At 43.0% G+C, this 17,882-nt stretch overlaps 1 protein-coding gene across 1 annotated transcript in view; it reads left to right on the top strand.

The window, feature by feature from the left end:
- The first annotated feature begins 9,177 nt into the window (after positions 1–9,177).
- Positions 9,178–17,882, top strand: part of ZSWIM7 (zinc finger SWIM-type containing 7) — an 80,532-nt gene continuing 71,827 nt past the window's right edge. Inside the window, exon 1 of the mRNA XM_018561043.1 lies at positions 9,178–9,309. Within this exon, the coding sequence (XP_018416545.1) occupies positions 9,234–9,309 (76 nt within the window). The 5' untranslated portion in view covers positions 9,178–9,233. The remainder of the gene's footprint in view (positions 9,310–17,882) is intronic.

Raw genomic sequence — 17,882 nt, 5'->3', positions numbered from 1 at the left:
TGAACCGGCAGAAAAGTTAATTTCAGCAGAGCTCTCAGGTGACAGCAGTGACAAGGAAAAAGGTAAATTGTTATATTTGAAAACTGCTTGACCTTTTAAAGCAACTAAGGTATAACAAAGTGCACTTATTCTTTGAGTGGATTGTTATTGCACAATGTACAAGTATTCGTCCTTATTAAATGAATACATTGTTATTTTATTACAGGTGATCAAAGTGTAATGCAAGAAAATGAAATATATGACAGACTATGGCATAACTGAATACTGCAATGAAATCCATAACCTTCACAAATGGAAACGGACATTGTAGAGTGCACCATTAATGAAATTGATATGTTTTGTCTTCTCGTTGATGGTAAGAGATTGGGCAACATCCTCTTTTCCTCATGGTTCTTCTTGGGTTCATAGTAGGGATGTCCCGTTACCATTTCTTAAAGTTTTTTACATTTTCTTTTATGATTATGGTGAACAAATGATTTTCAATGTGATCTACCTCTTTTTTTTTTGAAGTGTTATCTGCTGTTTTTCTTTGTTGTACTGTATTATATTTCTTTAAAAAAAAACAATAAAACTCTTAACAAAATATGGTGATGCAAATGGTGGCTGCAATATTTGGACTGTGGCTGCTGATTGCTTCAGTAATGATTGCGGTCCAAGTCTATCTTTTTGTTAATAAATATAATACAATTGGACATTATGGCATAAATCTTTTACAATCATTGTATTTCCCTGTTTCAGGCACACTACCAGGAGGTTGGAGAATCATAAAAAGTAGTTGTGACATATAATTGTTCCACAAGATGTACACCAAGAACATATGATCAAATCTACAGGCAGTCCCCGGGTTACAAACAAGATAGGGACTGTAGGTTTGTTCTTACGTTGAATTTGTATGTAAGTTGGAACCGGTACATTTTTTAAGTGTAACTCCAACCAAATTGTTTTTGTTTTGGATAGCATAGGGAAGGATTACCTCCTGAAATGCAACGTTTGTTTTGCTGTGTGTGATTTTGAACATTTTGGGCTGTCGTGGAAACACATTTTTCCCATAAATCTTACAGCAGTGAATTTCCCTTCCTAGGGGTAGATTTCCTCTCACTTCCTGGTGTCTCAAGGACAGGAAGTGAGATGAAATCTTTCTAATGAGGATACAGACAGCAGTATAAACCTCACAGTGACCCGGAAGAAGAGGCGGGCACCCCTCGTCTGCATGTCTAGCAGGAGCCAACTTCCTGTAATATACATACAGAATTACGAACCGGACCCAAAAAGGCAAACACTCCTCGTTGGCACGAGCGCGGTAGCATTACAACTACTGAAATGCTGCGCGGTACACTTTGGCTGCAGCCTGGGACCCCCTGCTGTGCAGCAATAGCCTCCATTTGTAAGTAGGGGTCGGTATTTTAAGCTATTTATATGCTTTTATTTAAAGAAAGCCATTCAGAACAAAGTTACAGGTTGGCTTGATAGTCTTCCCCTTTTACCACTGGCACTTACCTTCCCTATAGTGTCTTGCTGTCCCTTTTGCCCACAGAAACCCTAGTAAAAATTCCTATGCAGGATTGGGATTGGTCTGGGTTGGAACTTATACAGGGCTAAGGAGGACTCCTATCCATTCCCCACATGACAGCACTCAGACCTGGCAATTGGTCCCTCAGACACTCAGTACTGCAATATTGGAGGAAGAAGAAAAAGTCACATGCTTCCCAATTCACGGATGCATGAGGTATTTTATGGAGCTTCAGGAGAGTTGCATGACAATTTAAGGTAATAACAGTGCCCAAATGAGTAGACAAAGACTTGGGCAAAATCTTGACATTCGCAGCCATGGGGGAGACAAACTGTACTGGAAGAGCAGGTACAGTAAGCTCATGGAACCTCAGCAGGGTCAGTATCTACGTTAGGCTGGGTTCCCACCTAGGCGGTTTTCCGCGCTTTCGTACTCGCGGAAAACCGCTCAAGCAGGGAAATGCCATTATTTTCAATGTGTATGGTTCCCATCTGTGCGGTTTTCCGCGAGTACGAACGCGCGGGAAACCGCCCTACGCCCAAAGAAGTACATGTACTTCTTTGGGGCGTTTTGGTCGGGCGGTTCCATTGGGATACAGCCAAGTATCCCTCGGAAACGCGCGAATCGCGGTAAAAAAACCGCGCGGAAAACGCGCATATTCAATCCGCCCAGGTGGGAACCCAGCCTTACAGTAGATACTGACCCACCGACAAATATGTAAAAGTCTTTAATATACAAACATAGAATTCAATTCACTCAGCAAAATAAAAGATTAATAATTAGCCATACCCATAATGGTAAATTAAGTTGGCAAGAGGGCTGCAATTCCAACTGAACAAATTGTTTAAGGGCAAGTGACACAGTGCGGGGATTGAAGCATAGGGGAGAGGACATCCCCCCCAAAGTGGCAAAACGATAATGATGGTGACAGCAAAGTATTCATAATGTCGAAGGGCATGAAACATCTGGCAGTCAGGTAGGGGGTGACCAATAAATTGTATGCCATATGGGACAGTAAAGAGTGTTATGGAGGGCAGCAGCTCAGCGAGAGGCACTCCATCAACAAAAAGTACAAATGCTATACAAAAAAAGGGGGGAAGGAATGTGCAAACTGTTAGAGGCACAGTTATTGGAGTTTGTATACTAATCTGCACACATGGGCACACATGAACAAACATGGATGGAAATTACCCATTCAAGGCCTCAGGGCGCTAGCACAGGAGTAAGGCCATCCAATGACTGTAGTAAATAGGTGATCACATAAGCTGCGCTGTTATGATTAGGTGTGATTTGGGCTTCCATTCAGCGGTATCCATACTTTAGAGCGAGGACAAATTGTGTCTTGCCTCCCAGCAAAGAGTAGGGAATACTCAAGTCCTTGAGCTTGCCTTTGACAGAGAAACTGTGAATGTTGGCAATGCACCTCAAGGGAGAAATTCAGATTATAAGACAGTGCTGTGTTCCCATAGTGGATGGGTCCCATCGAACCTCCCAGCGTGGCGTATGGTGTCTTGGTCGGGATAGTTAAAGTAGTACTAAACTCTCAAACTTTTTTTCAATAATGAATCCACATCAAACAAATATACATTGCCCAGCAAAATATTGCTTTTCTTTTTTGCCCAAACACTTACAGTCATCATGTTTCTGAACAGCTGCTTCCAAGTCTCTCAGCTCAGCTTCCCTGAACTGTCTTGTCCGGTGCAAGATCACAAAGGACAGTGCAGACTCCAGCAACTGTTCATCTTCTAGCTTGGAAGAGGGAGGAGAGGGGGCCAAGGGGGAGGGGAGTCGCTTGTTTTGCTGTGTTTGTTGTTTCTGGAGACACACACAGCTTACTAGCACACACAAGGGTGACTGCATAGCACTCGGCTTGAGAAAGGAGTCACTCCAAAACAGGAAGTCAGGAACAGTTCTCAGGGAACCAGCTATCCTGGGCTCCAACGGCCTAATCCCAGATGACGTCATCATGTCTAATGCTGGTCCATTCACTTGCATTAGACATCAGAATGCTGAGGGACATACCACAGCCGGAGTGGAGGGGAGAGAGGTGAACACTGATTATCGCAAGATCGAGGATCAGGTGAGTATATTCTGGCCCCTACACTAAAAAGTTCTTCTTTAAAAAATAATTTGCAGGTAAATCATGTAGGTTATTTGCCTGTACATGTTACTGTTTGGCTAGAGTTCTGCTTTAAAGATGAAAACCGTCATGGTAGGTGACTTCCACAAATAGCTACAGACTTCTGTGTTTCTCTTCTTCTAATCGAAGGCACTTCCATTCAGGTTTTCTTGGTCAAATATGTTGAAAAAGTCAAGTTTCCTTGGGGTGTACTTGTGTTAATTGTAGGTGACAGTGGTGAGTTTTTTGGCCAATCTCAATATTATTAGGCAGTGAGGTTTTGAGAAAATGGTTGTAACCTTAGAAACGTGTTACCAAGTGAATGTTAACTACCTCCCGGCCAGCCGTTGTTAAAAAACAGCCGGCTGGGAGCTCTCTAGATCTGAGCGGGCGTCTTTAGACATCCACTCAGCCACGCCCACTTGCACGCGCCGTGCGGGAAATACCGACAATTTAAAAACAGGCACCGATGCCTGTTAACATACAAGCGATCCGCCGGCTACAGAGCCGGCAGATTGCTTGTATGAGCTGCCGGCCCGTGTCCCCTTTGCCTCCGCGCCCCCCCCCTCCCGTTGTCACGCTGATCCCGGGCTCCGCTGTGCCCGATGCGAGCCCGGGACCAGCATAGTGCCTCTCTGACAGGGAATCAGAGGGAGATCGGTACACGACCTCCCTCCGGTCCCCTCTCCGCTTTAAGAATGCAGAAATTATGTATATTAGATCACTTCCGCATTCCTGTGTCACTCTCCAGCTTCAGATGCTGGAGAGAAGCTGATGAAGCAGATCTCTGCTTCATCTGGGGTCCTAGATGATATTAGGGGTCTTGGAGACCTCTGATGTCTCCATAAAGAGGACCTGTCACATCTTTTGCTATCACATAGGGGGTTTCTTAGCCCCCTATCTGATAGCAATAAAGTTAAGTGGTAAAAAAAATAGGAGAAAAAATGTAAGTTTCCGAAAATTTTTTTTTAAAGTTACACATAAAAAAGAATAAAAAAAACTAATTTTTTTTAAAAAGTCCCCACCCATACATACACGCATGGAAACATGCGTCGGGTGCGCATACCTGCGAAAACAACGATTGCGCCCATTACGCCGCACATATTACATATCGCCGCGAACCTCGGAGTGATAGCAATAATTTTAGGGCCATCAATCATTGATAACACTAAACTGATGAGCGTTAAAAGCTTTTAAAGCATCGTCTATGGTGAATTTTGGGTATGGTAGTTTTTTTGCGATTTTGCGGGTGTGCGCAATTTTTAAGCTTGACATGTTTGGTGTCTATTTACCCGACGTGACCCCGACTTTTATATTTTACCCAAAAAATTGGGTAATAATAAATGTTTCCTAACATAATGTAAAAAAACGTAATTTTCCCGAAATATAGTAAAAAATAAAAACCCCAGTGGTTATTAAATACCACCAAAAGAAAGCTCTATGTGTCCCCAAAAAATTGTATAAAATTAATTTCAGTATAGCGTTGCATGACGGAATAAACGTCAGTCAAAGTACCGCAGCGCTGAATACTGAAAAATGGCCTGGATGGGAAGGGGTATAAACACAGCGGTCTTCAAGCAGTTAATTGATTTCAGTGGATCTCCCATTTGCCAATAACTTCATCTGGATGACAGCTGATGAAGCTAGCACTTTCATATATAATACAGCAATGCTACACCCCATATAGCAATTCCTTTATGTGAGGCTCCAATCTGATGGACACAATAGGTGTCTCAACTTGAAAACATTATTATGAAAAACAGAGGAAACCAAACCAATGATCAGCTCCACAGCTCAGCTCTTCTGTGACCTAACATAATATGAAGGTGGCTGTTCCATCTCTAGTCCTTGGCTGTCCTCTAGTGGACAAATAAGGAAATACACTGAAATGTCCTTAATGTACGTGACCATATCACCATCTCCCAGAATGTTCTGTGTATATCCATGCAGGTAGAAAACATGAATATGCAATCCTTCTGGATGTCAGCACAGCTATGTTCAGACATAAGATCTCATGTGTGGACAGGCACACAGCACTTCTCTTACTGACCATATGAACCAGCAGCCATAGTGAACTAGCTGATCACATGACCCGTACTGGTCACATGACTTGTGAGCAGCGTGCAGTGGGAGGAGGAGAGCGGAGTGTGTTCCTGGGATCAGGTCAGAGAACTAACACTGATCACATACCAGAGATCTCTACAAGCATGACACTGACCGAGCACTGACAGCCGTGGTGACATCCGCACACATGGGGATTTGAACAAAGCGTGACCGGGAGGGAGGGGGATGGTATTACACATGGAGGAAGTCACTGCACACCCAACACCTCTCAACTGATCACATATAGAGGAAGAAGGGACATCACACCTAATACCTGTCCTTTGCTCTGACCACACCTAGGATAGCGCAGCAGACCCGGAAAGGTTTCAATCCTTTCCGGGATAAAATGTCTCTCTTGCGGGCGTCCGGGAGCCGCTATCTAATAGCGGGAGACTCCCGGAACATCCGGGAGACTTGGGATGTCTGCCTTGTCTCTGATGACACCTAGGACTTCTCCCCTGATCACACCAAGGACCTCTCCTCTGATCACACCTATGACCTCACCTCTGATCACACATAGGACCTCTCCTCTGATCACACATAGGACCTCTCCTCTGATCACACCTAGGACCTCACCTCTGATCACACATAGGACCTCTCCTCTGATCACACCTAGGACCTCTCCTCTGATCACACTTAGGACCTCACCTCTGATCACACCCAGGACCTCACCTCTGATCACACCTAGGACCTCTCCTCTAATCACACCTAGGACCTCTCCTCTGATCACACCTAGGACCTCTCCTCTGATCACACCTAGGACCTCACCTCTGATCACACTTAGGACCTCACCTCTGATCACATCTAGGACCTCACCTCTGATCACACATAGGACCTCTCCTCTGATCACACATAGGACCTCTCCTCTGATCACACCTAGGACCTCACCTCTGATCACACCTAAGACCTCTCCGCTGATCACACTTAGGACCTCACCTCTGATCACACCTAGGACCACACCTAGGACCTCACCTCTGATCACACCTAGGACCTCTGGTTTGGTAAAATAGGGGGGGGGGGGGGCACCTCCCTGAAATGAGAAGGGCACCTCCCTGAAATTGCTTTCTTCAGGTTGGGATGCCTGCATCTTTCCTCTGATCACAACTAGGACCTCTGCTCTGATCACACCTAGGACCTCACCTCTGATCACACATAGAACCTCTCCTCTGATCACACCTAGGACCTTATCTCTGATCACACTTAGGACCTTATCTCTGATCACACCTAGGACCTCTGCTCTGATCACACCTAGGACCTCTGCTCTGATCACACCTAGGACCTTGTCTCTGATCACACATAGCACCTCTCCCCTGAGCACACCTAGGACCTCTCCCCTGATCACACCTAGGACCTCTCCGCTGATCACACTTGGAACCTCACCTGTGATCACACCTAGGACCTCACCTCTGATCACACCAAGGACCTCTCCTCTGATCACACCAAGGACCTCTCCTCTGATCACACCTAGGACCTCTCCTCTGATCACACCTAGGACCTCTCCTCTGATCACACCTAGGACCTCTCGTCTGATCACACCTAGGATCTCTCGTCTGATCACACCTAGGACCTCTCCTCTGATCACACCTAGGACCTCACCTCTGATCACACCTAAGACCTCTCCGCTGATCACACTTAGGACCTCACCTCTGATCACACCTAGGACCACACCTAGGACCTCACCTCTGATCACACCTAGGACCTCACCTCTGATCACACCTAGGACCTCACCTCTGATCACACTTAGGACCTCACCTCTGATCACACCTAGGACCTCACCTCTGATCACATCTAGGACCTCACCCCAATGGTGGTGAATTGCAGTACCTTAAAGAGAAACAACCCTCCCTCCAAAACAAAATTACAGTCTCTGTTATTGCTCCATAAATATATTTAAAGCCCAGCATTGTCCTCTTCTTTCACACCACTCTCCTACTACATGTCCCATCCCACACTGCCATCTTTCTCTTGTTCTTAACGGGGAGCTGACTGTCTCTTCCTGCTTTTTTCAGCCAGCCTTGCTAATCAGCTGAGTAGCCTGCATCATCCTCCATCATATACATTTTTGAAAAGCCCAACTAAAAGATATCTTCAAAATAGCTGTAACGGAAAAACGGGGTAACACATGATAGATTAAACACTATTTAGCTAAACAGGCCATGTTCATGTTATTGAAATGCCTATTTTGCATTATAAATGATAGATGGTAAATCTGGACACAAAAAATCAGCAGTAAACCTATGCAGACACAGCCTCAACTGTCAATCACAGAAAAAGAAACAGTGCTGCATATAAGCTACTGGCAGTTTTATTCTCACTGTATAAAGTGATACACATACTACTAAGTTTCACTTACTACTGGGTGAGCAAAACTTACAATGGCTCTGGAAGAAGCAAATTTTGGCAAGGTATAAATTATTTTCTGCAGGGAGGGGTGGGAGACGGATCTAGGCCCTCTATCGGATGACGATTGGGAAGATGCACTCCAAGGGGTTACACAAGTCTCGCTCTCACCCACTCACAGGTTGACGCAATTGTTCATTATCCATAGAATATTTTGCACACCTGAATTTCTGTTCCGTATTGGGTACAGGGCTGACCCTAAGTGCTCTAAATGCAATGTTCATCGAGGTTCTTTGATTCATCTACTGTGGAGATGTCCTAAGCTAGTAAGGTATTGGGGCGAGGTCTGGGACGTCATTAACTCTGTTTTTGAATCCTCACTTAATAACTCCCCACTTGTTTGCATCCTGGGCATTATAGATGCACCGGAGGCAAACTCCCATACGATTGTGGCCATTAAACGAGCACTATTCACGGCATCAAGGCTGGTGGTGCATAGGTGGATCTCCACTTCTTCCATTTCTCTAAGTTATGGCTTAGAGAAATGGATAGGATGGTGGGCTATGAACGTGTCACTTTTCAGCAGAGAGGTAATATGAAAACATTTGACTCTATGTGGTCCAACTGGCTGTCTTCTCGGGGAAGGGAGGGCCTGAGTAAACACCTTGTATGAGTACTACACTCCGGGGGGTACTCGATATGTCTGTCCCACTAATATTGTACCAGCAGGTGAAAGCTGCGAGGGGTATTGAGTGTACAAGATATTTCTGTACCGTTTGACGTGTGGCTACTGATATTCAAATGTGCACCTCCTTTGTACTTTTTTAATGTCCCCCCCGCCCCCTTTTTTTATTTTTATTTGTACTGCTGTTGCTTTTTTCTTTTTTTTTTCTTTTGTTTGTTATGTTTTTGTCTGTTTTTTTGAAAAATCAATAAAAATTATCTGATTTTTAAAAAAAAAAAAGGTATAAATAATTTTCATTTTTGTGACTTTGAGACAAATCCTACAACAAATATCACAAAACAGTAATTGCATTCTCATGATTCATCTTTTTGTTTAATAATTAGAATTTCTTTTTATCCATTTATATATTTTTTTAGGAATCTGGAGTGACTGCATTTTGTGCAAACCATGATCAACTGAGCCCTTTTGTCTAGAGAATGGAGGTGTCGTTGCCTTCAGTTGCTCAAGAATTGCTGCGTGAGATAAAACAATCTTACCAAGAAACTTCACAAAGTAGGTAAAAGTCTTTTCCTGTGTGATGGAAAATGATGCAATACTGGGGTGTGTGAGACGCAGGGTTTGACACATTTGCTGATGTGTTAGAAAACAAATTTCACATTATAGAACACACAACATTCGCACCTTGCAAAAGACATTATTTAAATGTTTTAAATGTGGTGGTGGTTACAGATTTGCAGAGTTGCAGACCCACTTCTATGCAACTCAGTGTATCAATTTTTGTTTTCTTTATTTTCAAACTTTTTGGAACAGTCAGGATAAAGAAACAACAACCAACAAGATAAGACCAGTTTCCGACCCCTGCTTTAATTCACATGGCTGTCAAGGTTCCAACAAGCTACCTCAATGGATCGGGAGCTTATGAATATCCTGAGGGACTGACTATAACCGTAGCTTCTAGAGGATCCCAATCCAGAGGAGGATGCTCACAGCTTTAGCATTCAGTGACTGAGAGGTTATCAAAGCACATTGAGGGAGGAGGGTAATGAAAGAAAGTCTAACATTAGAGCAGGCCTATCTAGGAGCAACACAGGAGAGACAGAAAAGCACAGAGGCAAATTCTTCCCAGGGTCGCGTCCGGAGGCCGCTCCTTGGTGGGGGGCTCTGTCAGGAAGCAGGGGGTGTTACCTCTACTCGGGGACCACGGGCACGGCGCAGGGCACGGGTTCCCCTTCAGCTCGGTAGAACACCTGGTGCCCGAGGTGCAGGTGCACATGCGCGAGTCATGCGGCGTGGGCGCATGCGCAGTACGCAGGCTGCGCACGCATCCCCGGGAGCATAGCGTTCTTGCATCATCTGGCTATCAGGTGTGAGCCTTGCTGGGGGAGGTTCCCAGTACACACTTTCCATCTTCCTCGCCTGCCATTGGTTCCCGGGATTGATAAAAGGTGTTGTTGAGAGTGAAGGGCAATCATGCCTAACCGGGATGACCGGATGACCTGAGCTAAGCAGGTGTAAACATGGTACCAAGGCCCTCATGAGCACTGTAGTCCAGAGTAAAAAGGAAAGTGGATCAAAACGTGACTGCTACCTAGTGCACACTAGAAAACTTCTCACTAAGTTAAAGCTGACAGGTATAAAAATTTAAAAACCTGCACAGCAGCACTCAGGCTGGAAGAGGGAGAGGCAGTCTTGCCTTGCACAGTGTTGAACATACTTTTAATTGAGTAGATAAGACAGATTGATGAGCTCATCAGTGTGCCGCTGCTCCTTTGTCCAGTCACTGACCTTGAGGGTGGGGGGATTTTTGTATATCTATGCCCGCTTTTACCTATACTTTGTTCCACCATCATGTTATGCTCTAGTGAAGGCCCCCGGAAAGCATTCCCCCACCTGATAGTGATAGCACCTGGCAATAGGACACTTGGGCACTGAGCATTTATTTTGGGAAATGGAGAAAGGTTGGTGGAGGTAAGAACAGTGTCTTCTTTGCAGGCTCTGCGCTAGTTTGATCAATTTTGTGTCAATACTTTTGAGTCATTGTGAAAAAGGTTGATCGGCTCTCCAACTTGTCACGTCAAGCTTCATCACCTTTAAAAGCAACATAGCAACTGCTATGCTTTTTAGGCAGTCGTGTCCGAAATGTGTGGCAGTGGCTATGTTGCTTTTACCAGTTGTAAAAAAGGACGGTGTCAGCACCAATTTAGAGATGATTTGAGGATCTACAGCCGGAAGATACACAAATAAGATACATTTTTGGTAATAGATCAGGTACTTGAATGCATTTGTAAGATTTAACTCCTGAGTTTAGTGTCATTTTAAGAAAAAGCAAAGTATTGTCCTTTAAACCCTCCAGGAACTTTATTTACTAATGGTATTTATATAGCGCCGACCATTTGTGCAGCGCTTTACATAGTTGCACATTCACATCAATCCCTGCCCTCAAGGAGCTTACAATCTAAGGCCCCTATCTCACATGCATACATACAAGGGCCAATTTAGACAGGAGACAATTAACCTACCAGCATGTCTTTGGAGTGTGGGGGTGACAGCATTTTGTAGCTGTGTTACTAAAATCCTCTATAATAAAGCACGAATATTTGGAAGCTGTCAGGTCCCACTCAGTGATGTACAATAGTGATTACATCATTGACTCCCATCTAGCGTTAGGCCTGGGCTGCAAACCAAAAATTAATTTTGTTGAATTGGTTGGATAAATGAGCTGTGACTCATTTTGAATTGTCACATGTTTGTAGACTATTGTCCATACACCTGAAGCCCCCTGCGGTATATGACGGCGATATCCCAGGTGGCTGCGGGAGCAGGACATGCCATTTTCGCCTAGACAAGGATGGCGTTGGTGGCCGCAGGCTGGAATAAAAAAGTAAACAGGAAAATAACGGAGGGTTGCAGTGGGTTAGAGAAGAATTTTAGAAGGTCCGCTTTAGGTTGTACCTACTGGCAAAAATTAGGTTAGTTGACCCTTCTGAGGCAATAGCAGGCACAATCAGGTTCTTGCAGATTGTGGTCAATATCCTTCCTCCACTGCACCCCAGGAACTCAAGTTGTCCTACACTAGTTTCGATGTCATAGCATAGGCACCCACCCATCAAATTCCACAACGCAACACAAGAACATCTCTAATGTCTGCAAAGACATCTGGATTGCATTGCGGGAGACACCCTATATAGACACCCTTGTTTGTGCCAGTAAGCTGTGTGTGTCTCCACATACATAGCAAGGCACGGCAAGCAAGCTTTGCTGTGCCTGTGGGTTTGTGGAGACACACACAGCTTACTAGCACACACGTGGGTGGCTCCATAGGACCCTGCAAGGGAAAGGAGCCACCCTAAAACAAGATACCAGGACCAGTGCTCAGGGGACAAACTGTTACTGCAGGAAGCTAAAACTTATAAACATCAAGTAGCTGCATCCATTGTGAGTGATTTCATCAACATTTGAGAAAGCTTAAAAACCTTTTGACTTTAATATCACTTTAATGACTCCAAAGTGCTCATTATCACACAGATATATTTTTCAACATCCTGGCTATTCTTCATGATTACGATCATAATAGGATAGAGAATATTGTCTTCACACTTCTGTTATATAGCCGAATTGGGGATAGAGGTTGTGGCTGGTCCGGGACGTGTGATGATATGAGGAAGGTCAGACGCATCTTGTACTGTTATCCTCCAGTGAGACGCCTGCTTGTGCATGACTATCCTAACTCTAGATAAACATATTAGATCTAATTATATCAGATCACATGGCTGCCTTGTCTCAGTCATGTCTCTGCTCCCGCTCTAATCGTCTACTTTTCTTGTCTCATATGTCACATTACATTCTCATTACTCCTGAGTAGAATTCTTCAATCACAGCTGGATAACCGGCCACATTACTGCAGGATCCTCTGATGGTTTTGACAAATTGCCAGCTAAGATTGTTAAAATAGTCTAAAGCAAATTATTTGCAAACAAGATCCTGTCATTGCGTAATGTTAAAGCTGAATTCCAAGATAAGTAAATATTGTCTAAATACAAGAAGCTTGTGTATTCTTGTTTGAATCTTGGTGTGCTTTGTGTATTTCTTCCAGATCTTTGCATTAATCCAGTGTGAATATTTTGCTTAATAGGAGCTTAATGTAATAAATACCAGTCACTGCTGCTCTCTCTCCCTGTGCAGGGTGACTGGTCTTGTATCCGCCCCCTCCTGTAGTTTTCTTTTTGTTACCTGTAGTGGGTGGAGCTTCTGGGTTCCTCCTTCAGCACAGTGGTAATGTCACTACTATGTTTAAAACATAACAACTGGGTTTGCAATGGCATTTGCTCTACACAAAATAGATTTATAATATTTGTGGTTATTGAGCAGGATATTCAAGTGAGAGTTTTTGTGCCCAGAGTTCAGCTTTAAGCAAAGATTCCGCTAGCTCTGGCTGACCTACTGACGCCTTTTTTTATTGATATACGCTTAATGGAAACTGGAACATTTAACTGTGCTGTTCTTAGTGAGAGGTCACATTGTCCTTTTTGTTCCTGATGAAGCTGTTATGTCATTGCTTTATATCCTCCTGTAGTCTCCAGATATTCTGGCTGGTCAATGACAGCAGCAGCAAGTCTCTATTTACAGCAAGTCATAAATAAGTTGGGCTATGCATTGTTTTCTTTCTGAAGCTGTAAAACTGTCACATGAGAAAACATATGTATGCCAGTGGAATAGGTCCTGGATTGCAGCTGTCTTTGAAGAAGAAGTAGTTGTGGGCATAACCAACATTCTGTATCTGCCCGGGTCATTTAATCCTACTCTGAGCTGACACTTTTAATGCAAATATTTTTCTTGTCTTTTCAGAAGCTTTAGGTTTCATACACATAACGTATATATACTGTATGTATGTGTATATATATAGATATAGACACACACACACACAACATTCCGAGAGCTCCCTGACACACAGCGCAGAAGGTTTGTATTAAGCCAGATGACCTAGTCAATTAATACCTGGGGAAGCATTTCCCCAGATATTTTTTTAAAAGGAACTGAGACTACAGTATCTGTGGTAAATGCAGGCTCTCTCTCTGTCTACACAAATTGTTTGCCCTTGTCAGTCCACCCCTGAGGTTATTGTCAGATTGAGGAGCATGGTATGGGCGCAAAGTGTGTGGGTCTATCCAGCACCCATGTGACATAGCTCTGGATCCAAAACTCTAGCATAGATATTGATACTGAATGTTAACTGCAGAATGTTTGAAGATGACCATAGACTTTAGTTGGACAGATGTGCAGACATGAGCTGACCTCCAAAGATTTTTTTGTTTTAATTTTAAATCAGAGTTTGAACATTGGTATTACATTGGCACATACACTGCTTGTCCAAAAAACAAAGTAACACACTAATTAATTGGACCGCCTTTAGCTTTGATTATGGCCCACATTCACTTTGGCATCATTTCGATAAGCTTATGCAATGTCACAACATTTATTTCTGTCTAGAGTTGGATTGATGTTTCACCAAGATCCTGTAGTGATGATGGGAGAGTCCAGCACATCCCAAAGATTCTCAATGGGATTAAGGTCTGGACTCTGTGGTGACCAATCCATGTGTGAAAATGACGTCTCATGCTCCCTGAACCACTCTTTCACAGTTTGAGCCCAAAGAATCCTGGCATCGTCATCTTGGAATATGCCCGTACAATCAGGGTAGAAAACATCCATTGATGAAAGACCTGGTTATTCGGTGTATTCAGGTAGACCGCTGACCTCATTTTTTGGGCACATAACTTTGCTAAACCCACACCTATTATGCGATGGGAGGCTCTAACCTATGTACTTAGCTAAATCCAGGTGATTACTTTTTTTGGCAGTGTATTTTTCATGTGCTGAACAGAGAGTGAACAAAAGGCTTGTGCTTGGTTATTTCAAACAACAGGAAACAAACTAGCTTGGTTGATGGATCAATTTCCTGATAGAAATTCGGATTCTTACAATCATCCATGTCTGGCTTCAGTACTTTGTAAGTGACAGATTTAGAACACATAAAAAGATCAGGGGTTCAGATTGCTTAATTCTTCAATTTGAAACACATGAGCACCATCTACTGGTTGATTCTGACAGTTTCAGTGTGATGTACAATTCCCCATAAATCAAGAAATCATTACTACTTAACAGTGTCACCTACAGTAGGGCATGAAAAAAATGGCCAAAACATGCAGGGCAGTATAGGTACCACAGCCCCATATATAGAGATCAATTAAACATAGCAACATAATTGGGGCTTTAAAGGTATCAGACACCACACAGGACTACAAGACAATTTGTAACAAGGATAATGTATACCAGCTTTATTAATAACACTCAGCTTCTTATATTACACATATACAAAATCAGATAAAATCACCCCTCCAACCATGTTCGAGCAAACTCCAACGAGATCCTCAACAAGAATAACCGTACAAGGTAAAAACCACACTATGTGAAGTCACAACCATGATCCAAGTATGAAGCTGTGGTAAATTCAGTGACCATAATCTCTTGAGGTCTCGTTCTCTACGCATTTTGCACCAACATGGGGGGCTTCCTCATGAGGTAGATGCTCTTGTCTGCCTAAATAGCGGAGGATGAAGGGAAACTATAAAAACGTGAAACAGTACCACCATAGTAGAAGCTGGCTGAGAGGAATCATCCAGAAATGTGTAAATTTGGCATGAGAGTATCACATTTAACACATCTCAGCTCCTACGCTCCATATCCATAGGTAGCATGGCCATACTACCTATGGATGGCCACCCTAAGAGGCAAGGATAAAGAAATGGCAACATTAATCAACAAGTCCTCTCAAATTACCTTAACCTGGAGATCACAGCACACTGATGTTGAGAATATCTGACCTGCATGGGTGAACAGTTTGTGTTTCCAGAACATCAGGTTAGCAGCAGCTACTTCTATTCCTGTGTGCATTTCAAGACTTTTTCAGCAGAGATTGGAGTATATCCATGGCTGTGGAGGACAAAGCAAAGCAACAGGATCACCTCATAGCGGTCCCACCATCAACATACTTACCTTTCCCTCACTCAGCTGCTACTCTTTTCAGTCATCAGGAGCAAAGAAAATTGCCTGATACTTTGTTATAGGGATGCATGTGACTCACTCCCCTTCAAACTATGTTCAGGTTATATTAAGAGCCAAGTCCACTCAAATGCACTTCTATGGAACTCACAGCACAGGTTATAGGTTAAGGTCTTTTTAGGGAAGAGGCCCCCTGCAAATATTTCAAAGTGGCACAAGTAGGCAGCTCCAATGGAATTGGTGAGGAGTAAGTCAACTCTAAATTAAAAGAGGAACATTGGTCATACACTACTATTGCCGGTAAAAAAAGCCCTCTGGTGCGTCTTTGTTGTTTCAGCAATTGAATGGATTCCGCAGATCATCCAAAAATATGCAGGGCTGCAGCAATTCACTATAAGGGTATTAGAACAGGTCACTGCTGTGTCTCTACCCTGATAGTGAATTGCTGCAGCTCTGCATATCATTTGGGTGATCTGTGGAATCCATTCACTTGCTGAAACAATGAAGATGCACCAAAGGGAGCCAGTCCAGCTTTCTTTTCATACTCTTAATGCTCTTTTACCTTCTGCTTTTTTTTTTTAACCAATTACTTCATTGGTAGTCTGTCCAATGCACCTCTTTCCATGGGTGTGATGATGAATGTGGCATATTATAGATATCAACATCCCTGCTGACGTGAAAATGGAACTATAGGATAAAATGGGACTTTATAGGTACCAACATAAATCACAGCCAAATAATAGCAGTTGGAAATAGTTTCCAAATTGTATTTAAATACATACACACTGAAAAACACTCTGATGATAACTATAAATACAAAAATATTAATGCATCGCCTCCTTATCCCTCCCACCCTTTCACATAGATTATATAATATGTCTAATTGCACCAATATTATTTTGTACATCAAGTATCTGAGGGATGTTAATCTAGAGACAGTATACATGCTTCACGTTTCTAAAAACCAATGGAATGCTTTTTTAGGAGAGCAATAGGAAGAAATGTATGTGCAACCTCAGTTCAGTTAAATCTTGCATGCATCAATATTACCGTGTGTGGTCGTCTCAACCAACAGCAGATTTCACCAGGGACAATGAAGAGGACATGAACCTGCCAAAAGCAATAATCTCTGTTACGTCGAGATATTTGAGTCGATGGAGATTATACCAAGATGATAGCAAGTCTTAGCAGTAAGTATAATTTGATAGGTTGTAATAATACTTCCAGCTCCAATCTAGTTCTAGCTTCCACCACTTGGCCCAATAGTGTCTCATTGGAGACACTGATATCCTTCACTAAGGGGAAGTTCCAAAGAAAGAGAGGTCCTCAATCCTTTGTAAGTTCCAAATCATGACTTCCGGCTTACACAGGGTTTACTTTCCTCATTCTCAGCTGCTAAACTGAGCAGAGGGAGAACGAAAGGAAGTTATGTATGTGTAGCTCAGCAACAGATAATCACCAGCACACACATAACATATTCTCAAGCCTTTCTTGGACCTATTGATACATCATCACATATTGTCTTAAATACCAATTTTTCGGGGTCACGTAGTGTCCCTTCTTCAAGGCGACCGCAGGTGATTCACTACACATTTCATGTATGTGTAGCTAGCGGGGGCCCCTCAGGGACAGGTTCCCTTTTAACGTAATTGTTATGCATACACGTGCTTTTTGAGAAAATGCTAGCTTCTAAATAAAACAGAAGCACTTTTCATTCCAAAAGTGTTTATTCAGCTTCCTCAGGACATAACTGGGTAAAACTGTCGCTGTGTATCAAAGCTGCATTCTTTACATAGCTTTATCAAGCCTTTGGAATAGCATTTCCCAAGAAAAGTCATTATTTCCTGTTTATCCGTACAGATATTTGGCCTCCTAAATATTACATGGGTTTTTATTCAATGTTATATTTTCTGACAGTACATGCTGTATGCGTAGAAAATGGGTTTTTAGTATTTTATATTGTTCAATAGCCAAGACTTGTTTTCATTTTGGATAGAGAAGAGAAGAATTGGAACCCCATCAGTTTGTTTGTTTCCCCCCGCCCACTCTGCCGTTACTACACCGCC

Source organism: Nanorana parkeri, unplaced genomic scaffold, assembly GCF_000935625.1.
Source record: "Nanorana parkeri isolate BGI_ZX_2015 unplaced genomic scaffold, ASM93562v1 scaffold494, whole genome shotgun sequence".
NCBI classification, from domain to species: Eukaryota; Metazoa; Chordata; class Amphibia; order Anura; family Dicroglossidae; genus Nanorana; species Nanorana parkeri.
Note: the sequence above shows the minus strand (reverse complement) of the source record. Positions and strands in the feature narration are given on the sequence as shown.